This window comes from Aedes albopictus, chromosome 2, assembly GCF_035046485.1.
Source record: "Aedes albopictus strain Foshan chromosome 2, AalbF5, whole genome shotgun sequence".
Lineage (NCBI taxonomy): Eukaryota > Metazoa > Arthropoda > Insecta > Diptera > Culicidae > Aedes > Aedes albopictus.
The window spans coordinates 180,356,152-180,378,356 of NC_085137.1; the positions used below are offsets into that span (position 1 = coordinate 180,356,152).

A 22,205-nucleotide genomic window follows, 5' to 3' on the forward strand; every position below is an offset into this window, starting at 1 on the left:
CCCGAATAGACTATAACTACGGTCGATAAATCAGAATATGATATAAAAAGTTTGGCTTAAAAAGAAAAGTGTTCTATCCAATAAGATCGAATAAAGCTAATTGGAAGAACACGCCGCGATATAGGCATACCCCTATGAAGCTACCGATCAATAGAACTTGTGATGAAAACAGAACAATACATAGGCAGCCGGGTGCCTGAAACTTTTGCCAGTCTTTGGTAAGGTGTACCAATCAAGCCGATCTGTTTAAAAGCACAGGTCGTACGGCAGAAGTTTCACGCATTCGATGTATTCGTTAAATACATGGCCTACTTGTCTAATTCCACCTTCTATAAATTTTCACACTTGTTCGCAACCTAGCGAATATTAAATACAGTCAGGTCTTTTTTACGCGGTTTTCATTTACGCGTAAATCAGAATATGAAAAGACTAGGGTAGGGCGGGGCAAGATGAGCACCCTAAGGATCACGTTGAGTTTATTGAAAGTTATTACAATTTTTCAAAGTACCTCTCAATAGTTCTTTTCTATATCATGTTTTCTATCACCCATAAACATGGGAGGGTTCTGTTATATATGGGATTAATAAGGATGATTTATTTGACTAAACATAAAAGATGTTTTATGGTCAGTTCGAACATGATACGGGGCAAGGGCACTTCATTAAAATCCCAATATTTTAACAATAAATTGGACCTTCAGTGATTGATATAGTGTACCTTGTTTATAGCTATAGTATCACGTTCTAAAATTATCAATTTTTTAGATAATTTAAAAACAAATGCGGTTTTATAATACTTTATACAAAATGACCCGAAAAACAATAAACGATTATTAAGTAACGATTATTAAGCAACTGTTGCTTATTTTTAGAAATTTACGCAGCCAAATAGTTGCAGAGGTTACGGAAACCTATGTTCGGCACTATTGAGTGGATTCCAATAATTTCAAAATATTTTCTATTGTGCTCATTCTGCGAATGGAGTGACGTGAGAAAAGTCGGAGTCGTATATCGAGGTGAGAAATCTCGACTCGAATGAGGTGACTCTCCATTTGATTTACACGGCGAGTCACTTCATTCGAGAGTGGATTCCTCATCTCGATATACGACTCCGACTGTTCTTACGTCACTCCATTCGCAGAATGAGCACATATATTCCCCTCAGGGGTGCTCTTCTTGCCCCACTATAGGTAAATAACTAAAATTGAATAAATTTTAATGTTTGTTTTTAGAAAATATTTTCTAATATAAATTAAAATGCTTTGCAGTAAGCTAGTAATGTTGACTGATAACAAGAATTATGGTAAACATTTGATTCTGACATAAAAACCTTATTTTATTCTGATGATTTCTTATAAGAAAATGCTAAAAATCCATGCTATTGATTAATTTGACGATATTTTTTAATTCGTTCATTATGAAGTATCTTATATCAGGTTTACAAACAGGATAAACATTATTCTAACGGATTATGAACTTGTTTGGGCAAAATTCATCATAAAAGTAGTAAAACAGAGGGGTGGCCATCTTGCCCCGTCCTACCCTATATATTACTTTCTTGTTCGAAATGATCACTTGTCACAAAATGTTCGTGTCCTGGGAACTAGGTTATTCAAAAAGATACCCTACCATAGTTAAACAGGTTGTTGGAATCAATTTGGTTCTAGAAAGAACGAGCAGCAATGGAAAGAATTACCATTTTTCATTCAGCAGGGTTTCAACAGATCTAAGGAACAATAAAACTTGAAAGAACCGCCTATAAAATAAAGAAGGGTGTGATTCAGAGAAATGGGTCATTCGGGGAAACGGCAATTGGGGAATCGGCGTTCGAGGGAACGACATTCGAGGAAAAATAGCACAACCGTTACGGGGACTATGGAAACCTTCCGGGACGTTCAATGGCAGAGAGTTTCAAGGGTGTTTCAAAAGGTGTCAAGAAGTTTTAGGGACATTGCTAGAGAGTTTAGGGTTCTTATCCAACGCTATTCCATGAATTGCAGGGGGTTTCAAGGTGTTCCAGAGCCAAGGGGCCCATTAACTGCCAACACGTAACACTTCCGCACGTAGCAAAGTGTTCGGAGCCGGAGACTTTGCAAACATTCACCTGGCAGCAGACCCCTGCTGGAATCCCTTGAAACGTTTTGAAACTCCCTAAAATGCTACCTACCTTGATACCTTGATGGTTACAAAGTAATTTTACTCCAACGCCGAGCGTATAGTAGAGCACCACCTACTTCAGTACTGGACGATGTTCCTCCAGTTTCCCCGAACGTGTAGGGATCGCAGATCTTCTTCAATCGCGAGTAGCCAGCGAGTTCGCGGCCGCCCGCGAAATCGCCGACCCCTACCTGGTTCCCTTCTGAATACTGCTTTCGCTATTCTTTCTTCCGACATTCGCACTACGTGTCCAGCCCACTGAAGCCTGCCGTATTTAATACGTTTCACAATCAGGCTTATTCTGCGCGGCGTGTGAGGTGAGACGGACGGTTTCGTCTCACGTGACGTGAGACGACTAATGTAAATCAAATGGGGCGAGTTGACTTTTGTCACCTCATTCGACTCGTCTCACCTCACACGCCGCGCAGAATAAGCCTGAATATTCGCATATTTGTACACTTACATAGTACATCTCGTAATTCATGCGTCTGCGCCACACTCCATGTTTTTGTTTCCTACCGAGAATTGTCCGCAACACTTTGCGCTCATAAATTCCGAAAGCTTTTCGGTCTACCTCCTTTAATGTCCACGCCTCGGGATCTACGGAATTCTACGTAGATTATGGACATCGCCTTATCACTTCACGGTAAACATTGTCACTTGTCACAAGTGTTCCAAGATAAATAAATTTTACAACTTCAAACACATCCCAATCAATCACTACCTCTCAGCACTAAATCACTAGGTCTGCCTCTGTTTCTACCCGCTAACATGTACATGAAGTTGGTAGAGTTAATCGTCAAGCCAAGCGTATCCTCGCTGTCTCTCTCTTCGGAGGAGCTTAAGCTTCCTCCACTGCCCTCCGATCGATGCCGATGAGAGCAATAGTATCCGCAAAGCCGAGGAGCATGTGCGACCGTGTGATGGTAGTGTCATTCCTCTGCACGCCGAACCTCATAATCGTTCCTTCCTCTTGAATACTTGATTTTGATCCTTCCAGCGTTACTCGTATTAGTTTCGCCGGAAAACCATGTTCTGACATTATGTGCCAAATCTAATAAATTCTTTTCACTGAATCGCACGCTGCTTTAAAATCAATGAACAGATGGTGAGTCTGCATGTTGTATCCCCAAAATTTATCTATGATCATCCACAGGTTAAACATTTGATCCGTCGTTGATCGGCCTTAATGAAAACCGGCTTGGTATTCGACGGCGAAGGACTCCTCAAGAGATCTCAGTCTGTTGAGCAGAACACGCGACAGTACATGCCGAATTTAACCCTTCAGAACGCGCTGTTGTAAAAAGTACAACACTACCAAAAAACCTCGCTCATCGTATACAGAACGAGCGCGGTGCAGTTTCTGCTTCTTGATGGAGCGCGTCCTGAAAAGTTAAGAGTAATCCCTCTGTTATTGGTACACTCTATTCTGTGCCCCTGCTTGTAGATTGGGCATATGAGGATATCCAAACAGCTGGTAGGCAATTCTTCATTTTTCTTCCCGGTCATTGCACATGGTGGTCACTGGCGCAATCTTGTGCCGTGCACCATTGACAGTTGCACAAAACCTCCGCATATCGTTACTGTCCATACTTTCCTGCGCTTCAGCAATCACACTTTCTTCGTGCTGCGATGGATTCCCGCTCCCTGTTGAGCCGGGTACCGGCCACTAGCATTCGACTTCTGGCGGCGTTCTTTTCGTTCGTCACTCGTTGGCACTCCTCGATGAATCAACCATTACGTTGACGTTGCAGAACGGTACTTATCACCTCTTGGGCTGTTGTTGTCACTGATTCGTAGATAAACCCCCTTAAACTGTTGACATTTCCAGATCCGTTGATCTCTCCTATCCGCTCGTCCAGCTTTTGATGGTACTGTGCAGCAACAACTTCGGCTGACAAGCATTGAATATTGAAACGCATCGTTCTGTTGTTTATTGAACTACTTCTTAACCATCATTGGGGCTACACCCAGCCTGTTGATGAAATAAATAAACAATACTATACTAAACTAAAGACGCTTAATAATCGCGCCTACATTTTTGCGACTACAAGATAATGATCCGAATCAATGTTCGGGTCTCTGTAGGACCTTACATTTATGACGTCCGAAAAATGTCGCCAGTTGACCAGCACGTGGTCAATCTGGGAGCAAGTTTCACCACTCGGGTGTCGCCAGGAGTGCGGAACGAAGGCTTTCCGTTCCAATGACAGGTCGAAAGAAACATTCTCTGCCAATCTGCGCATTTGCATCTCCAATGACAATTTTGACATCTTGTTTTGGACACTCTCTGTTGGCCTATCAAGGCTCTCATACATCGGGTTTATCTTCGTTGGCACATAGATGCTCATTAGGCTATAGTTGAAGAATTTGCCCCTCATCCTCAAAACACAGATTCGGTCGCTTATCGTACGGCTTGCAGGGTTGGACCCGACTCCCTAACATTCCGGTGGACCATGATGCACAGTCGAGCTTAGAGTCTTTCACTGAAATTGATCAGCAGCCCAACATGAGGGATAGATGCTGTTGTGAGCCACTCCTAACCTGAAGAACAAATACTCAGGCTTGCAGAAGCAAAACTTATTTTTCTGTTAACCTTCCCACCAAAGTTCCAACCGGAGTTGGTTACCTGGGGTTGGCAGCTCGACCAGTGCCACGAGCAGGTATACCATGTTGGAGTTGCCGGGAAGAGGCAAATGACCTCAGTTCGGTATGTTGTACGTAGCCTGAAAAAAAGTATGATTTTTTGAATGAGTTTGTTATTACTCTTGTTTTATTTATTTATTTGTTTGGATCGACTCACATCTATGCCTATAAAGATGAAACTAGATATGAAAGCAACAGGAGACACGAAACTAAGCGCCATTGAAAATCAAATGTTGATCATGTAGTAGTTAAACAATCTAACTGTCCTGCACATTTTCCACCTTCTATAGAAGCAGTAGGTATTTTTACGCACTTGATGTAGAGCAAAACTCCAAATGAGCTTGCTGCCAAAACACAAAAACAGCATTACTGTAAAATATAGGCGTAGGTTAGTGCGGAACTACAGTCCGAACTATTATTGTGGTAATCAATGGAACATATTCGGTCAGTCAATGGCAAACATTATTGGTAGAACTGGGAAAATGCTCATTAATTTTTGTCGCTCCGATCTCCGTTTCTTCGTATCGTTGTTCAAAAGCCTATTGTTAAGCAACTGAATGAATAAAATAAAACTACAATGATGACTGCAATTTCCATGTTACTATCGAAATAAAGCCGCCCCTACATGGGTAATGATTTCGGAACAATGATAAAACGGTTGTTGTTTCTTTTCACAATTGTTCAAACATTTATGTTTTCTTTCTGCTTTTTTTTTAATTCAATACTCATGTCCGTTTTTTTTACATAAATCCATTTATGCATCATACAACGATGATAAGGTAATTTTTCGACTCTTTTACTTTTGTATATTATCTGAATTTAACAACTCTTGCTTCCGTACATTTTTTTTTCTCACAGCTTTGCGTTTCCTTACTTTCGTTCTTGCTAGTTGTTTCCCTATTAAGTTTCCAATCTTCTCTGTTCTCCTGCATGGCTAACAACGTATGTTTTTCTTCAAACACTGGTTTTGATATATTTACAATGTTACATTCACGATTTCTTTTTGTTTAATTTCTGCAGTTATAATAATATATAATTTCCTCTGATTTCTACTATGCTTGCTGTCCGCTTCGCTGTTTATACTTATCTCTGCTTTAAATCAATCACATTTCTTTTTTATCTGTATATATTGTATCGATCTGTTTGTTTATTTTTTTTTCGCTTTCTTGTATTATATACTTACAGTAACATTTATTGTTTATGCTCTTTACTTGCATTTTTATTATACCTGCGTGTACATTGTTCGCTTCTACAATTTTTGCCTTTACTTATACTTCTGCGTTTTGTTTTCTACTTTTATCACACGCTCTTTCTCTAACCAACTGCACACGCTTCTCGCATCGTCGAAAAATATATCACACTTGAATCTCTCTTTCTCTCCCGCTCTTGCGTCTCTTCCGCGTACACAACTTTGAATAACACTGCTGCTACGACCTTATTGCCCATTTGCAAACAGGTTGTGTATGCTTGCTTATACGGTTTTGTTCGTTTTGATTGACCCAAAACATCCACTAAAGGTCGGAGCTGACAAGGAGCTCCGAGTGAAACATCCATTACAGCGTTGGTTTCATCAATGATTAAAGAAAGTTTTAGTTTTGTAGTTCTATCCTGTTTTATTTTTTTACGATGGTTGCGGTTTACGATTTGCATTTCTTGATTTGTATTTGCTGTGGGTGTTTGTGCGAACTTTGAATACTGACAATTGTACGAGAGGGCTATCTGATATTGTCCGTTGTCTACTGAACGATCTTTATCATCAACATTTTGCAGATAAAAAATAAATGTTTAAACGCGGTTGAACTCAAAATTGGCTTCAAATCTTTCCCTACGTCAAGTTTTAAATAATTTAGCCGACAAAAACTCCTCATGACGAAAAGGACAAATCTGCAGACAATACCCAATGTCATCCTTGATCAGACAAACAGATGTCTCACAGCAAGAAAAAGTGATACGTCTGTTTGTCTGTGGCTACACCATCATTTGCACTGCAATACCTATCTGGTTTTTCAGGTGGAGCGGACCTGGTGTGAAGTTTAAGCGTATTCCTTACATACCGAGAATTTGGGATCGAATCTCGCTCTCGACAAACTCACAAACTGCGAGTCCTTTTTTTGAAAGGGAAGTAAAATCTAGTTAACCCTATCCCGCCTATGACTTCATGGGTAGAACAAATTCTTATTTTCTATGCATAAATTATTCTCTAAGGCTCAATAAGAACTCAAATTTGAGGTGGCGCTCTGGAGCTACACCAGGAATAAGGAGAACATTATATTATCACTTTTCTTGTTAAATACGTTTAAACAACAGGATTCTTTTGACAATCCGCAAAAATCTCTTTGCGAACCACTTTTCTGCAAATCGATTACGATTAGAGATGAGTTGTTCCTAAAAACTTTTTGAACTTCTACGCCATCAGAAATCTAGAAAGGATTGCAAACAATGATTACCTCCAAAAATTACTCAATTTTTGCATGCCATATGCCCAGCGGTGCATATGAACACCATTCATATGGCATCAAATTAAGGGTTAAAATTTTTTTTAAACAAAAACATTGAATTTGAACGCGCATACTTCATGTTTTGCTATAAGATAGAGAAAACATGTAAAATTATTACTTACAACTCAAACATTTTAAAAACTTCATTAGTTTCTGAGATACAAGGGTTGAAAGTTTTGGTGCTCTACAGACACCATGGGCGGGAAAGGGTTAACACAGAAGAAAATAGAGGTCGGACTTGTTTGTTTTGAGTCGCGTTTTAAAACTTCCCCTAACAAACGGAACGTTGCAACTTGTTTCCGTGACTATGATAACATGTTCGAAGTGGTACATCTGTTTGTCTGTGATAGAAGGTTTGAAAAAATGCCAAAATTTTAGTTAGTGTAGTATTATGTGTCCCAGATATTTGTTTGGAAAGCTTCAGAATGCGACTCCGGATAATCGAGTCCGACCGATGTATTTTATCATAGACATAGCGTTGTTACTTCAACTTAAAACAAAAGGATTTTCTTCGGTATTTCGTAGTCTTGACTGTAGTCTATGGTACCATTTTGCATTAAGGCGAAACTGGAAGCATTTCCTCACTTTTTGGTTTTTGATTTTTTATTAAATGACGAAGCAATATTTTCAAAATCGGTTTTGTGCACATGTACAGTATGGATCAAGGTATCTTCTGATTTTTTTTTTTGTAGTGGAAAATGTTTTTCGTTTTTGCAGAAACCATTTTTGAACAAAATTTCACAAAAAAATGGTTTTTGCAAAAATGGAAAACATTTTCCACCTCAAAAAAAAAATCAGAAGATACCTTGATCCATACTCTACATATGCACGAAAACCGATTATTAAAATATTGCTTCTTTATTTAATGAAAAATCAAAAACCGAACAAATGAGAAAATGCTTCCAGTTTCGCCTTAAGTTGCGGTTTAAAAAATGAAGGAAACAAGTTGTAATGTTATCAATCTAGTTGTAGTTAGGTCGCACTACAAAAGTTCTAGGGTTTTGATTTGAATGAGTTTTTGAATAGTAATTTTTTGCCCGAAAACCCTGTAAATTCCTGATGAAGTATAAGAAAGCGAGGAACTCACGACTACAAGAGATCGTTAAACCTCCACAGATAGCTCGGTAGGCAACAGCTAACACAGATCGCTCTCTTGTCTATTACCATCTGGCCTCTTCATTCCCACTTCTTTCCAGCTAAATAGTAAATTTAAGCAAATATAGGAACACGATACAGTTGCGTCTAATCTTCTTTTTTTGTTTCGTTTTTTTAACGACAGATGGCCTTATAAGTGTAAGAAAGTTACGGAGTCTAGCTGTTTTTTTTATTTCACCGTTAGTTTCATATTACAGTTTCTGAACTCGCGAAGCTGAAATAAAATTTTCTCAATCTATCCTCTAACTATGGCACTTTATTATTTGTTTTGTATACTTTCCTCTCCACTATCTGCTCTGCTCTAACATAAAGCGTAACAAGATCTCATGATCCATGCGCACTGTTTGAAATAAAATGGTAAAATTTGTCAAAGTTGTAAAATATAACCGTTACAATAATTACATAACATGCCTGGCTGCTTCCAACTTTAGTTTCCGTTTGTCCTTTTGCATCGCGCACTCTGAATGAAGCGTTTAACAACAAATCCAGCTCCTAGCTTCTGTTGCCTGTCCATTTGCTACTGTGATCCCCATCCCCTCAGACAAGCACTGGTCTGCTGGTTTACTCTGGTTACTGACCTGTCGCATGATGACCATCCTCTCAAAAGAATGCACACACCGTACCATTTACCGTAAGAAACGCCGCCCGCAACCTTTCCCGTTCGGTCAGTTTGTGCTTGGATATTGGAACATGGTTCGATCTGGGTGTATGGCAAGTGAAAAACGGAATCACCAATGGGTTCAAACAATTTGATACGGAAGGATTGTAGTTCGAATGAATAACTCTACTCACCTGGATGTGATGACTGATTGGTTTGCTTTGGCTTCGGAGGTAATCTAGGTGTGGTTTCTCCGGGTGAAAATCTTGGCGATGTATTCGTACTGTAAGTAGAAGAAAAACAAAGACAAAGTGTTTAAATATACTACCCAGTAACCCAATAACGACTGTTAACATAGTAACTAAGCATGTGAATGTATGGAGTTCGTTAGAAATTTGCTGGGATTTCAATGGACTCTCAGGCCTTCGGGTCACTAAGAGTAAGTTGAGAGTTCACTAATTATAGGTGACCCCTACTTAGTATGGCTCATATAGCCACAGCTGTAAAGGCGTGGGTATCCAACATGACCATGCTAAGGTTGACAACGTATTTGATTCCCGGTTGGTCCAGGCACTTTTCGTAAAAGCAATTTCTTTGACTTCCTTGGTCATAAAGTATCTTCCCACTAAATATCACAGCCTGATCACTTTCTGTTGATTCTCCACTAACAAACACTCCTTCCCGTGACAGTCGTGGAGAAGATGAGGTGATCTCGGTCTCTAGTAGCAATGTACGTCCACACTAACGATGGCCGTAAGGAAGTGGCCGGCGCCGTTATTCACTTAGTTTGTGTGGAATTCTTGAAAATGCACATTGACAGCGGTAGCTACTCCACCGCTCCGTTTGTTGGTTCCTTGTGCAATTTCAATTGTTTTGGTCAACCACGGAGTAGCAACTATGAAACGGTCATCTATGCTCATGCGCATATACGATTCAGCATGAGCTTGGTGTACCGCTCTCAATGTGCATTTTCGATAATTCCAAACTTTATTGAGTAAATAACGGCGCAGGCCACATCCTTACGGGCATCGAGGATGGGAAGGAATGTTAGTATGACGTTAGTATGGGCTACTCAACTATCAAATGTTCGGCTCGCCATTTTCTCGGTAGTTCCAGTACGATTCGAGAAACCGTGGAAGTAGCGGAATCCCACTTGTCCACCTCCGTACACATCCTTTCAAGAATGTTGTCAGCCGTGCGTGATATCTCTACCGCATACCTCCTGCATACTCGACTTTTGCTCCCCGAAACATGGGTATTCAAAGAGCACATGCTCCGGTCTCGTCACAGTTTGTACACTCCGGACATGCGGGGGAGGCTGCGTGTCCGAATCTGTGCAGACACCACCTAAAACCTCATGGCCTGACAGAAATTGTTTCAAGAGAAAATTCACCTCGCCATGGGGCTGCTCGGACCAGATGTTCGCCATCCGCCAGGTGTTGCAGAAATGCCGCGAATACAACGTGCCCACACATCACTTGTTCATCGATTTCAAATCGGCGTATGATACAATCGATCGAGAACAGCTATGGCAGATTATGCACGATTACGGATTCCCGGATAAACTGATACGGTTGATCAAGGCGACGATGGATCGAGTGATGTGCGTAGTTCGAGTATCAGGGACACTCTCGAGTCCCTTCGAATCTCGCAGAGGGTTACGGCAAGGTGATGGTCTTTCGTGCTTGCTGTTCAACATTGCTTTGGAGGGTGTAATAAGAAGAGCGGGGATAAACACGAGTGGGACGATTTTCACGAAGTCCGTTCAGCTGCTTGGTTTCACCGATGATATTAATATTATTGCTCGTAAATTTGAGACGATGGCGGAAACGTACATCCGACTAAAGAGTGAAGCCAGGCGAATCGGATTAGTCATTAATGTGTCGAAGACAAAGTACATGATGGCAAAGGGCTCCAGGGAGGAATCACCGCGCCCGCCACCCCGAATTCATATCGACGGTGATGAAATCGAGGCGGTTGAAGAATTCGTGTACTTGGGCTCACTGGTGACCGACGACAACGACACCAGCAGAGAAATTCAGAGGCGCATTGTGGCAGGAAATCGTGCCTACTTTGGACTCCGCAGAACTCTACGATCGAATAAAGTTCGCCGTAACACGAAGTTAACCATCTACAAAACGTTGATTAGACCGGTCGTCCTCTATGGGCACGAAACATGGACCCTACGTGCAGAGGACCAACGCGCCCTTGGAGTTTTCGAACGGAAGGTGTTGCGTACCATCTACGGCGGAGTGCAGATGGAAGACGGGACTTGGAGAAGGCGAATGAACCACGAGCTGCATCAGCTGCTGGGAGAACCAACCATCGTCCATACCGCGAAAATCGGGAGGCTACGGTGGGCGGGTCACGTCATCAGGATGTCGGATAGCAACCCGACTAAAATGGTTCTCGAGAGTCATCCGACCGGAACAAGAAGACGTGGAGCGCAGCGAGCTAGGTGGGTCGACCAAGTGGAGGACGATCTGCGGACCCTACGCAGAGTGCGGAACTGGAGACAAACAGTCATGGACCGAGTGGAATGGAGGCGGCTACTATGTACAGTAGAGGCCACCCCGGCCTTAGCCTGACCGGTAAGGTAAGTATGGGGCCTGCTCGTCCATTTGGGTGTGGCCACCTACCCTTACTGGAGGAATCACAATCTCTCTGCCATTTCAACATCGACGATGTTCTGGCAATCCGTCATGTGCCTTTTGTACTGCGTCGCTCGAAGCACTCTTCGTCCTCTGCCACCACTAGTGCTATGGGCATCATGCCCGCTAGCACGCATAACGCTTCCTTTGAGACCGTGCGGCATACGCTGCGGCACACCACCCTAAGACACATCAGCCTGTGGGTATTCTCGACCCTTCCGGAAACCGAACTGGTTATCCGAGAGGCCAGAGTCATCGGGTTTTCCACTTCTCCGAAAATTCGCCTCTGTCTAGGCACTTCTACATAGCCATTCTGAACATGTCATGACTAGCCTGGATGGCCGTCTTGATGGCTACTTTCGGAGTACCGTTCAACTTCAGGCTCAAATGAGAATCGCATTATCCAAAACTGAAAAAGCACTTTTTCTCCAGAATGTTGAAAAAGTGAACAAAACCAGCGTGTCCGATTGTCTTATTGACTAAATAAACAATAAGACATTCTTTTTTTTCGATTTGTGGATCGTTTTGGGAAAAAGTGCTTTTCTAGTTCTGAAACATGTGTCATTCTCAATTGAGCCTTAAGTGACTTCGCTATTGCGATGAGCTCGTTGTTCCTTAATTACCCAGTGTACCCATGGTTCCATATGAAACCAGTGATATAAAGATCTATGAGTTACTACTCACCTTGTCCGTCGATCACGCACGGGGGGTTGCTGCTGCTGCGATACGGGTGAATTTTGAACGGATTTATTCTTCGTCCCGCATGGTGGTGGTGGTGCCACCCCACTGGTTGAAGGTAAACTGACCGGCCCGCTACCGACTGACGTTCCGGCAGCACCACCCACCGCTGTTGTTGATGCTGTTGCACTGGAAAGTCCGGAAAGCGACGGCGATGCGGCAATGTTGGGTACCTTCTCTCTCGATCCTCGATCCATGGCCGAGTTTCGACGCATCATTATGGTGCTGGTATGTGGCAACATGAGTGCCTGCTGGGTGGTACTCATGTTGTGTTGGTTCAAGTTGTCCCGGGTCAGCGTCGACGACGACGATGACGAAGATGGAGATTCATCCTGTGGGTTGTAGGTAAGTGAGAGAAGAAGTAATTGCAGAGGGAGTCATTCGAGGGGGGAGCGGGACATTTGGCATAAAGTCATTTGGCATAAGGTCGTTTGGCATAAGGTCACTTGGCATAAAGACATTTGGCATAACGGTCATTTGGCATAATGGACATTTGGCATAACCGAAATGCACCCTTCTTTATTATGCCAAGTGTCCATTATGCCAAATGACCGTTATGCCAATTGACTTTATGCCAAATGACCTTATGCCAAACGGCCTTATGCCAAATGACTTTATGCCAAATGACACAGACCCATTCGAGGGCTAATGCTAGAGATTACTCACCGGTAATACATTTATGTGGTTCCAACTGTCGAAAGCTCCTGAGCTGTGCGCCAACTGCTGTTGTTGTTGGACATTTCCGAATGAGTAGTGCGAGTGACTGTGGATACGTGGTGGTAACGGAGGTGGACTAATATCTCTCGGAGGAAGCTGCGAAAAAGGAGATTTTTTATTGAACAGATGATCTGAAGGTTTATGCTACTTTTCCTCGTATGTTATTTCCTCAAGAGCCGAATATCTCATCATACCAAAAATGGTAAGTAAAAAAAAACAAGTAAGCAATGAAAAAAAATGAAGCAAGGCTGTAATTTTTATTCAATAGTTTACATTTAACCCTCTACTTCCCATGGTTGCTCTAGACCACCATCGTATTTCGACGAACTCGAGACAAACGGAATCAGATGAATATAATGCAATAGTTTTTAGAATATGATTGAATTCTTATTAGGTAAACCCAACATCCAACTACTTGTTTCAATAGTGGAACTATTGATAAACAATCAAACTACTATTGATTTACAATTATTTTTTTGTTCGTTGATTTCGATAAATTTTACCAATTTGCAATAACTTTTGTTCAAGCACTTTTTTTCGGAAACGCTTTCTTGGCATAGAAATAGTCGTTTAAAGTCGTGGGAAGGAAAGGGTTAAGCTCTGGGAAGAAATTTAATTGAGAAGAATCGCCTATAAAATAAAGGATGGTACATAACGGATGATTAGGGGAAATGGGTCATTCGGGAACCATTTGTAAAAAATGGCATTCGGGGAATCTGCGTTTGGAAAAACGACATTCTGGGAAGCGTAGCAAAACCGACAGGGAATACCTCGTTTGGAAAACCGTTAGTTATTACCATCTGATGATAGGTACACTTACCCTGGGTGCATCCGGTGCCTGTCGCACCTGTGCAGATTGTGACGATTCTCCGGAGGACTCTCTTCGTCTAACCCTAGGAGGTAGAGGAGGTGGCATGGGAGGAGGAATATTGTGTGTATTTGGTACGTTCACATGCGGTGAGTGTGGCGGGCCCAGGTCGTTGCTCGCCGCCGTCGTGTTGAGGATCATCGAATCGGCCGTTGTCGACGAGGCATTGAATGTCGTCTGGTAAACGGACGACGTCGACGATACGGAGGTGGACAGCGTCGGCGAAGTGGCACAGTTGTTGAAATCCATCACCGATGCCTGACCGCCACCCATGGGAAGGATGTGCGGGCTCGAGGGAAATATCGGCGAATTTTCACACGACGAGTGGTTGCCAGTCGCTGTCGTAAAATCACAGTTTTGATTCCTGCGGAAGAATGAATTGTGCATTCGTTGCGTATGTCTTGAAATAATCGTTGACATATTGTTTTTAGGAAATTTTGAGCAGAATGGCCAATGCGATATTCGGCCATTCCACGTTACAGGTGTCTGCGTTGGTAGTAACTAGTTATAAGCAATAATTTGAACTCTCAAACTCACCTTACAGTGTTGGATGAACTAATTCTAAAGCTACTGCCAGCGGTCGCTAGCGGTGATGTCGGCAGTCCGGAAGTGTTGTAGCTAAACTCAGTCGGCCCGCTTCCTCCGCCGTGGTTCCGCGACGGTGCCGGCGGCGGGCAAACTGGCCTGTCAGTGCGTGGACTAATCGCAGGCGGAATGTCGGTGGATGAGGGTGATGCAGCAAAAACCGTTGTCGCACTAGCGCCATAGGAGGGCCCGACTCCCACGGCGGTCACGGCCGTCGACGATGAACTGGCAGATGGCGAAGAGATCGTCGTGCAAGGGGAGGTGGCCATACCGGCAGCATTCGGTGGCGGAGGTTGAGGAACGGCCGGGCCGTCACTAAGGGAAACAATACTAGCGGCGTTGGTGGAAGACGAGCTGCTCAGACTGAGACTGCCTCCGCCCCCTACACCGGACGCTGAAAGAATCGAATGGGGACTGTCTTCAGCATACGGATTGACTACGGTTTTGTTCTGACTAAGCAATGGCGTATGTTTAAAGCTAGCAGTAGTAGTAGGATTATTGTTGCTGTTACCATCACTGTTCGATGCGCTCATAACTCCATAGATCGACGAACTACTTATGCCGGAGGACGACGACGAAAGCGCACTCATCGATGATGATGGATAGCGAGGACTTGGATGTAGCCTAACACCACCAACGCCACCACCGTCACCGGTATTACTGCTGGATTCGGACAGGATACTGTTGTTTAGGTTGTACTGGGTATGGGACGATAGCGAAGAAGTGGTTAGGATAATACTATCGGATCGTCGTGGAATCTCCGGCGCCATCTGCTGGTCGGCCGTTGATGCAAGATTGACCACAGACTGGGACAAGCTGTGCTGATGCCCGTGATGATAATTATAAAAGTGATGGTTGTTTTGCTGCTGTCCACCACCAGCCAACGACGACGATGGTACTGGCGGTAATTGATTATGCCGATGCGGATATATGACATGAAATGGTGGCATATGTTTATCAGGATCCTGATGGTACGGGAAAACATGTCGTGACGTCGTCCACGACGGGTTGGTAATGTTTACGGGAGCAAATATCGAATAGTCCAGCACAGAAGACGACGATGAGCTAGCGGTTGGCGACTGCTGTTCCGCTCCACTACCGGTATCGATGTTGTTGTTGTTTCCGAGCGGCGCTTTGTTGATAAACGGCAACGTACCCGTCAGGTTCAACGATGAGTTGGCTGAACTGTTGTGTCTTCTTGGCTTGATACCGGGAGATTTCAGAGAAATGTCGGGCCACTTTCGTGCCTAAAATAGAAAATATAAAAAAAGTATTTTGAGAATACGAACTTCGTTGAGTGATTGTTATAGTTTTAGGAAACTGCTCAAATATTTGAATCAAGTTAAAGCTGTTGCATGAGACGGAGATAAATCCGATCGACTGAGTTCTATTTTATTATAAATCAATAAATATCTTTTAATTCTATTCAAAACTAAAGATGGTACCAAGGAACAAACCAAACAAGTATACCAATAAGTAATAGGATATAACAAATGTAGCACTCACAAATTTCAATGGTTGTCGGCAATTTTTCGGCTCTATCCTTTTACTTTCCTCGTAGAGATAGTTTTGGATCTCCGTTACGCTCATGCCTTTAAAAGGATCTAAATTTTCTAGAAAAGGCTGTAATATATAAAAGAATACAAACATTAGTTTGCGACCCACATGGTGATTAGAATTGTGCTTCTCACTCACCCTAATTTTTTTGTCAACTTTCAAACAGTATGGTTGATTTTGATATTGCTGTATTTCACCAGTAATTTCAGCTACACGTCTTCTCTTAGAGAAGTTTATTAGTTCCGTATTTGGTAAAAAATCTGGATTCCCTTCCTCTATATGTAAAATATTGGTTAAATACATTCCAAAAAATGGCACACAAGGTGGATTTATTGAACGCAGCTTTTCCTGATACTTTTTGAAGTGCGAATCGTTCAGCTCCCGACACTCGGCCAGCGCCCGCTGGTAGCTCTTGGGGATTTCCTCCAGCGTGAGCTTGAGCCGATGGACGGCCGCCCCCTGGAAGGCCGAAACGATCGACAGCACACCGTTGAAGTTGTTTAGATCCTGCAGGACCATCATCACCTCTATTGCACGTGATGCCATTGCCACACGTTCGTCGAAATTCTCCGCCTCGATGATCGACTTCTCGATCCAGCGGGTGAACTGGAAATGGCGAAATGTTGGTGTTAATATGGGCGGTCTGATTGCAGTAACTATGATAATACATACATTCGTGGTGTGATGCATAATTCTTAATAAATTAGGACTAGTAGTTTCTTTATCTTTCCCGGTCCACACCGACCCGACCAGTTCCGATGGTTTCACCTAAAATATGCAGACATAACGTGATGTACACATCTTTTCTAAAATTGTAGTTTCTGTTGATTATAGGTCATAAGTCTAGTCGATTACTACTGATGTAAATCTAAGAAAGTTGAAAAAACTTTTTATGAATTCCAATTGCACAACACCGTTAACTTCAATAATTTCTATTAGGTATTCCAAATTTACCATTTACAAACGACATTGACTATTGAGTCAAGGTTTTTACAGAAAAAGGGAAATTGAGATATTTGAAAGGTGGAAGCAGCACTACGGTGGACAACTAAAAAAAAACAAAGTTTGAGTCACAACAGTTGATGTTTGATCATTTGTGCAGCGATAAGTTTTAAACTAAATGGTAAAAATGCTTGTAGGGTTTGTGTGCCATCAGTAATCTCACGCTCCCAATTTCATCCTATTCGAAAACAAACGATTACGGCACCGACTGATTCCGTTCTTTTTGTTTTCATGCCTGCTCACTTCTAACAAAAAATACAAAAATAAGAAACAAAACAAACAGTGCTCTAATCCTTTGTTTTTCGTAGGATGAAAATGGGAGCCCCATGCTTAATAAGGGAACCAATACCCTATCACACATATTGTCAATTTTGTCGGTGCCGGTGTCAGTTTTGTCGGCTATTATTATTACATCGGTCGTATACTGTATACAGTTAAAATATAATTGTCTCAAATACTTACATTTTTATACATTTCAAATTCTAACAACGTCAGCTGACGGGCAAGCTCCAGCGGATGCAATATCAGCAGATTATACTCATTCTCACCGATGTTCAACGGCAGGTGATGCTCGATTGCCGGCGGACTATTACCGTAGGCAAACGTTATCTGCCGATGACTTTCTTCACTTTCATTCTGTAAAACAATCATACGATTAACATTCCACAATCAACTCCCCCTTCACCAGGCTACTCACCTTCCGTTGTACAATCTTCAGCACTGAGTCAACCCATTTCCGCATCGGTTTGCCCGCTACCGTTTCGAGGAACTTTAGCAGCTCTTCCAGAAGCTCGGAATCACGTTCAAAGTCGTAGAAATGATGGTCCACCCAGTGCCGAAGAACGTTCAGTACTCGAAACTGGACCGGCTGCATGTACTCCTTCTTGAAGCGCTTCACATCCTCTCGTTGGGAATTCTTATGAAACTTGTCCGTGTCGGACACTAGATCTTTGTCACTCGCACTGTCATTCACCTGGCCCGGTTCGGGTATTTGAAACCGTTCAACCAGTAACCTAAGAAGCTCTTTGGGCGAACAAAACGATCGATACGTTGTTAGGAAGATACGCACAAACATTGGATCGGCGTAAATGTGGTAGGTTAGCCGTTCGATCAGTTTCGTCAGAGTGGCGCCCTTGATCAGTGGAACTCCCGTGCCTTCTCGCTCTTCCAGCACTATGTTCGAAGGCGAATCGGGAACGGCAAATGCATATTTGTCCGGACTAGGTAGTTTGAGTGGATGTTTCTTTTCAATATCTAGTAGAATACTGTCTAGAATGCGTTCCAGCATGGATTTCGTGTTCAGCATAACCAAATCCGCCATCCAGTCGTTTTTGTGTTGCGCATTTTTTGCAATAAGTACAACGCTAGTCGGTTCCCGAGGCGAAATCTCGAACGCATACTTGAGCTCCTCCGTGTCGGGCCGGTCGATGATTTCCACCTTGCGCATGAAGAAGCGTTCCTTCAACCGGTAATCGTAGTTGTTGCCAGGCACAATCTGTCGTCGGGTTTTGCACAACACCAGCAATCCATCGAATAGGAACACTTTCCGTTCGGTTTGCCGCTTGCCGGAACTGAGCTTGGCAAGGGTGTCCTCCCGGATGAACTCGTTGCAACACTGACCCACGTCTTTGTCCCAATGCTCTACACTGTTCTGAAGGTCGCGTGTTTTCTCGATCGCCGACTGACGCCGAGCTCGACTATTTACCCTAGCGAAATATTCCCTGCGATGGAAAAGAGGATGTTTCATTAATATGTCCGCTGAAATGGAAATGAAGAACTCTCGCTAATAGCAAGCTACGTTTTACATTAATTGTAGAACTAAGTGGCCATTCAATATTGTTAGTAGATTCCTGAGTTTTTTTTATCGTTTTTGCCAAAATTTTCATGTTTTCTCCTAGGTATATATAATAAAGAGTTGGATTTCCTTTTGAGACAATATAACTAGAGAACGGATGAACCGATCAATAAATTCCTGCATCCGTCGGGAGTTTTTCTGGTTCACGAACTCCTTTGGGAACTACCAAAAAAAATATTGATGTCCAATCGATCCACGAGATCAAAAAGCGGAACGAAGCGGAAATCAGGTCTTATGCTGCAGTAGTGTCTGAAGAAACGAGCGGATCAGCAAAACAGGAAGCTTCGGAAGAATGGGAGGTCAAAGTAATTGAAGATTCGGACCACACCTCTCGGATACGTTTGAAGTGCAACAAAGACTGCGAATAGTTATGAAAAAGTAACGGACTTACGGCTACGCCGTAGCATTGCCGGTTTAGTTCTGGCTTTAGCTCGTGTCCGAAAAAGCAATGTGCAATAACATTTATTTCTGTTGTGTCTCGGTCTCGGCTCCGTAAAGTTTTGTATTAAACAAATGAGCCTAAATAAATAAAATATCTAAAAAAGTACTGATTTTCTGTGATTTAACCGTGCCTTCGTTCGGTACTTTGCACCATTATACATATGAAAGGTACGTCTTCCACAAATTAAATTGAACATCTAGAGCATCTAAGCTCTTTCAACGGCTGGACAGAAGAAAATAAGAAATCGTTGTTGATTGTCCTTACTGGTACGGTTGTTTACGACGAATTTAAACTGATATTTTCCACTATTGAATAGTAGACTCCGACATGCTGCAGCCTATCTACTATCTACCGCTTCCAGAAGGTGGACGGATCTGCTGAAAGATCCATTTTGTCGATGAAACTGCAGGCAGAGCTTTGCAGTTTTCAGCAGTTTAAGGCAACTGCAATCCGGGATCGTTTGATTATGGGGATGCATGATCGGGATTTGCAAAAATCTCTACTAATGTCGGATGCGTCTACACTGGAAGTGATAGAGTTAAAATTGCTTAGCAGCGAGAAAGCCAATAATCAAATGAAAGCAATGAGTAGTGAGCGTAGAAATTCGGTCAAGTACAGACTAGGAAGGAAAGTTGGTAAACTAGTCGAGGCTATACGGACGTGACAACTCGTATAGGAGTAGAAACGATGATTGGAATGATAGGCAAATTAGGATCCAAAGGCGATCTCAATCTACAAACGAGAATCGCAGTACATACAATAACGTAATTTACATTTTTGCGAAGTCATCTGAGAAGAAATTGCTACACTGCCCCTCTTGGCATGTCAGTCCCATGTCGTTTCTAATGCGAATCATAATTTTGTCTCTCACCAGCTCATTTAAAATAATTTTGGTATTTTTCTCGCCTCATTTCACAGCTCAAGCAGCTCAATGTTCCACAAAAAGGGTTTATGCATGAATTGAATACATTTTTTCGAAAACAATTGGAGTTGTACTGTAAAACGTAGGCATTTTGAAAAACAACATGGGACTGACATGCGAAGAGGGGCAGTACAGTTGTACAAACTTGTTTGCTAAATATGGACATCGACTTGGGATCAGCTGTTTCTGTAATCAGTGAGGCCGGCTAAAGCACCCATAAATGTAGCGGTTGGATTAGGTGATGTCAAGCCCACGAGATCAATGGATCAGAAAGACCCATAAATTTTATGCCGTTTTCGCTAAATTCCACTCAAAAGCATATGATAGTTCAGACATTGAAAAATTTGTTAGAACTTGTGAGGCATGTATCAAGATGTCAACAATTCTAGTAGCTTACTGATTTTTACCTAGAGGTTTCCGATCTTCGAACTTTCCCCACAATTGTCTACTGAGTGGCCACCATACTAGAATGCTTTTAACGACGGCTCGATTTCAGCGAGAATATATAAAATGCGACAAATTCACTTACTTAGGCAGCAGTGAGGATATGCCCTGCAACTCGCACTGCAAGGGTTTCAGCAAACCCTGAACCTGCTCGAAGCTCTCCTTATCCTCCTGCGAGGGACTAAGCTGTAGTAAAATTTTAATATAATCTAAATACAACTGTGCATGCCCGATGGGCCCTAAAAGTAGTTTTGGTAGATAGAACTTAACCGCTTCCCTGAAACCGTGACCGGCCGACATCAGCGAATTCGCCTGAAATAGGAACCCGGGAGAGTGGGGACAGTGTTTTAATATTTGAGTTATTGAATAATTGTTGAGAAGCTCTTACCTCTGGCCTAGACAATAAATTAGCTAAGGCTTCCTTTGCCTGAACCGACGTGATATCCTTTGCATACCTTGCATACGCATCAAACTCTGCCGCTTCCGCTAGTTCTGTTGAGAGTAAAAGCCACAAAAAGGTTCAGGTATCAGGTATACGGACATTAACGAAAAGTTCTTAAGTATCGCATACAAACCTTCGAAACAACTTCCGATGCATGGTGGAGTCTGCTCCTGGGACATTTCGATCACATCTTCGAGTGAACCCAGCAACGTTACGGACAGATCGTAGATGTCCACAATGTTCGAGAAGATTGGGTCAAGTTCCTGTCCAAGAAAAGTTGAAGTTTAATAATTCAGCCATCAGGCTCATGGCTTTTACTTTACGCTACCTTAGGCTCCTTGACGATTTTGACCAGCTCCTCGCGGAACACCCTTATGATCATGTGCAGGTCCCGCTGGTACTGCTTCTCGTCGTGGATGAGCTCTTTGACGACCTCCTCATAGCTGAGACTAGTACGAGGCGTTGGCGGCAACGGGCTCGGTGCCATCGAGCTCGAGTTGTCACCCTGGTAGAACATGTCCATGAGCACCTGAGGGTGAAGGAAAACGAAACGTGGTTGCAAAAAGAGAACGATTTGGACGAGCTGCTGGTAATAACTGCACGCATAACAAGGTGCCTTTTTTCTGGTAGACAAATAAAGTAGAACATGCTGAAAGGTAATGGGATATCCAAACTTAAAGTGAACTAAGCCTCCGTAGTAATGCAGGTGTTATTGTTTTCGGTGTACACTTGCTGTGGAGGTCGCGGTGGTAAGATAACAGTCAAAAGATTAATAATAAAGGCAAATAAATCAAATATGTAATAAACTACACAGTTTGACACAGTTGTTCATAACATAAATTATGTGAATAAAAAGAAGATCAATTAAGGTTGATCAGTTTTATGTGGGACTTTACTGCTATAGTTCATCAGTTAGTATAAATAAGATT

General features: G+C 42.6%; 1 protein-coding gene across 3 annotated transcripts in view; it reads right to left on the reverse strand.

The window, feature by feature from the left end:
• Positions 1–4,940: 4,940 nt before the first annotated feature.
• The window catches only part of LOC109409249 (protein son of sevenless), a 39,837-nt gene continuing 22,572 nt past the window's right edge, over positions 4,941–22,205 (reverse strand). The window contains exons 6-21 of one of the 3 annotated variants that reach the window (XM_062850801.1): positions 21,605–21,805; positions 21,410–21,539; positions 21,223–21,326; positions 20,920–21,146; positions 18,016–18,892; positions 17,869–17,883; positions 17,634–17,807; positions 16,842–16,937; positions 16,308–16,775; positions 16,119–16,235; positions 14,565–15,859; positions 13,980–14,391; positions 13,109–13,255; positions 12,389–12,774; positions 9,248–9,336; positions 4,941–9,155 (exon numbers count right to left, since the gene is read on the reverse strand). In XM_062850801.1, the coding sequence (XP_062706785.1) occupies positions 9,121–9,155; positions 9,248–9,336; positions 12,389–12,774; positions 13,109–13,255; positions 13,980–14,391; positions 14,565–15,859; positions 16,119–16,235; positions 16,308–16,775; positions 16,842–16,937; positions 17,634–17,807; positions 17,869–17,883; positions 18,016–18,892; positions 20,920–21,146; positions 21,223–21,326; positions 21,410–21,539; positions 21,605–21,805 (4,773 nt within the window). In that variant the 3' untranslated portion in view covers positions 4,941–9,120. Of the gene's footprint in view, positions 9,156–9,247; positions 9,337–12,388; positions 12,775–13,108; positions 13,256–13,979; positions 14,392–14,564; positions 15,860–16,118; positions 16,236–16,307; positions 16,776–16,841; positions 16,938–17,633; positions 17,808–17,868; positions 18,893–20,919; positions 21,147–21,222; positions 21,327–21,409; positions 21,540–21,604; positions 21,806–22,205 lie in introns of all 3 variants that reach the window. The other 2 variants (XM_029859090.2, XM_029859089.2) reach the window with 2 other exon arrangements.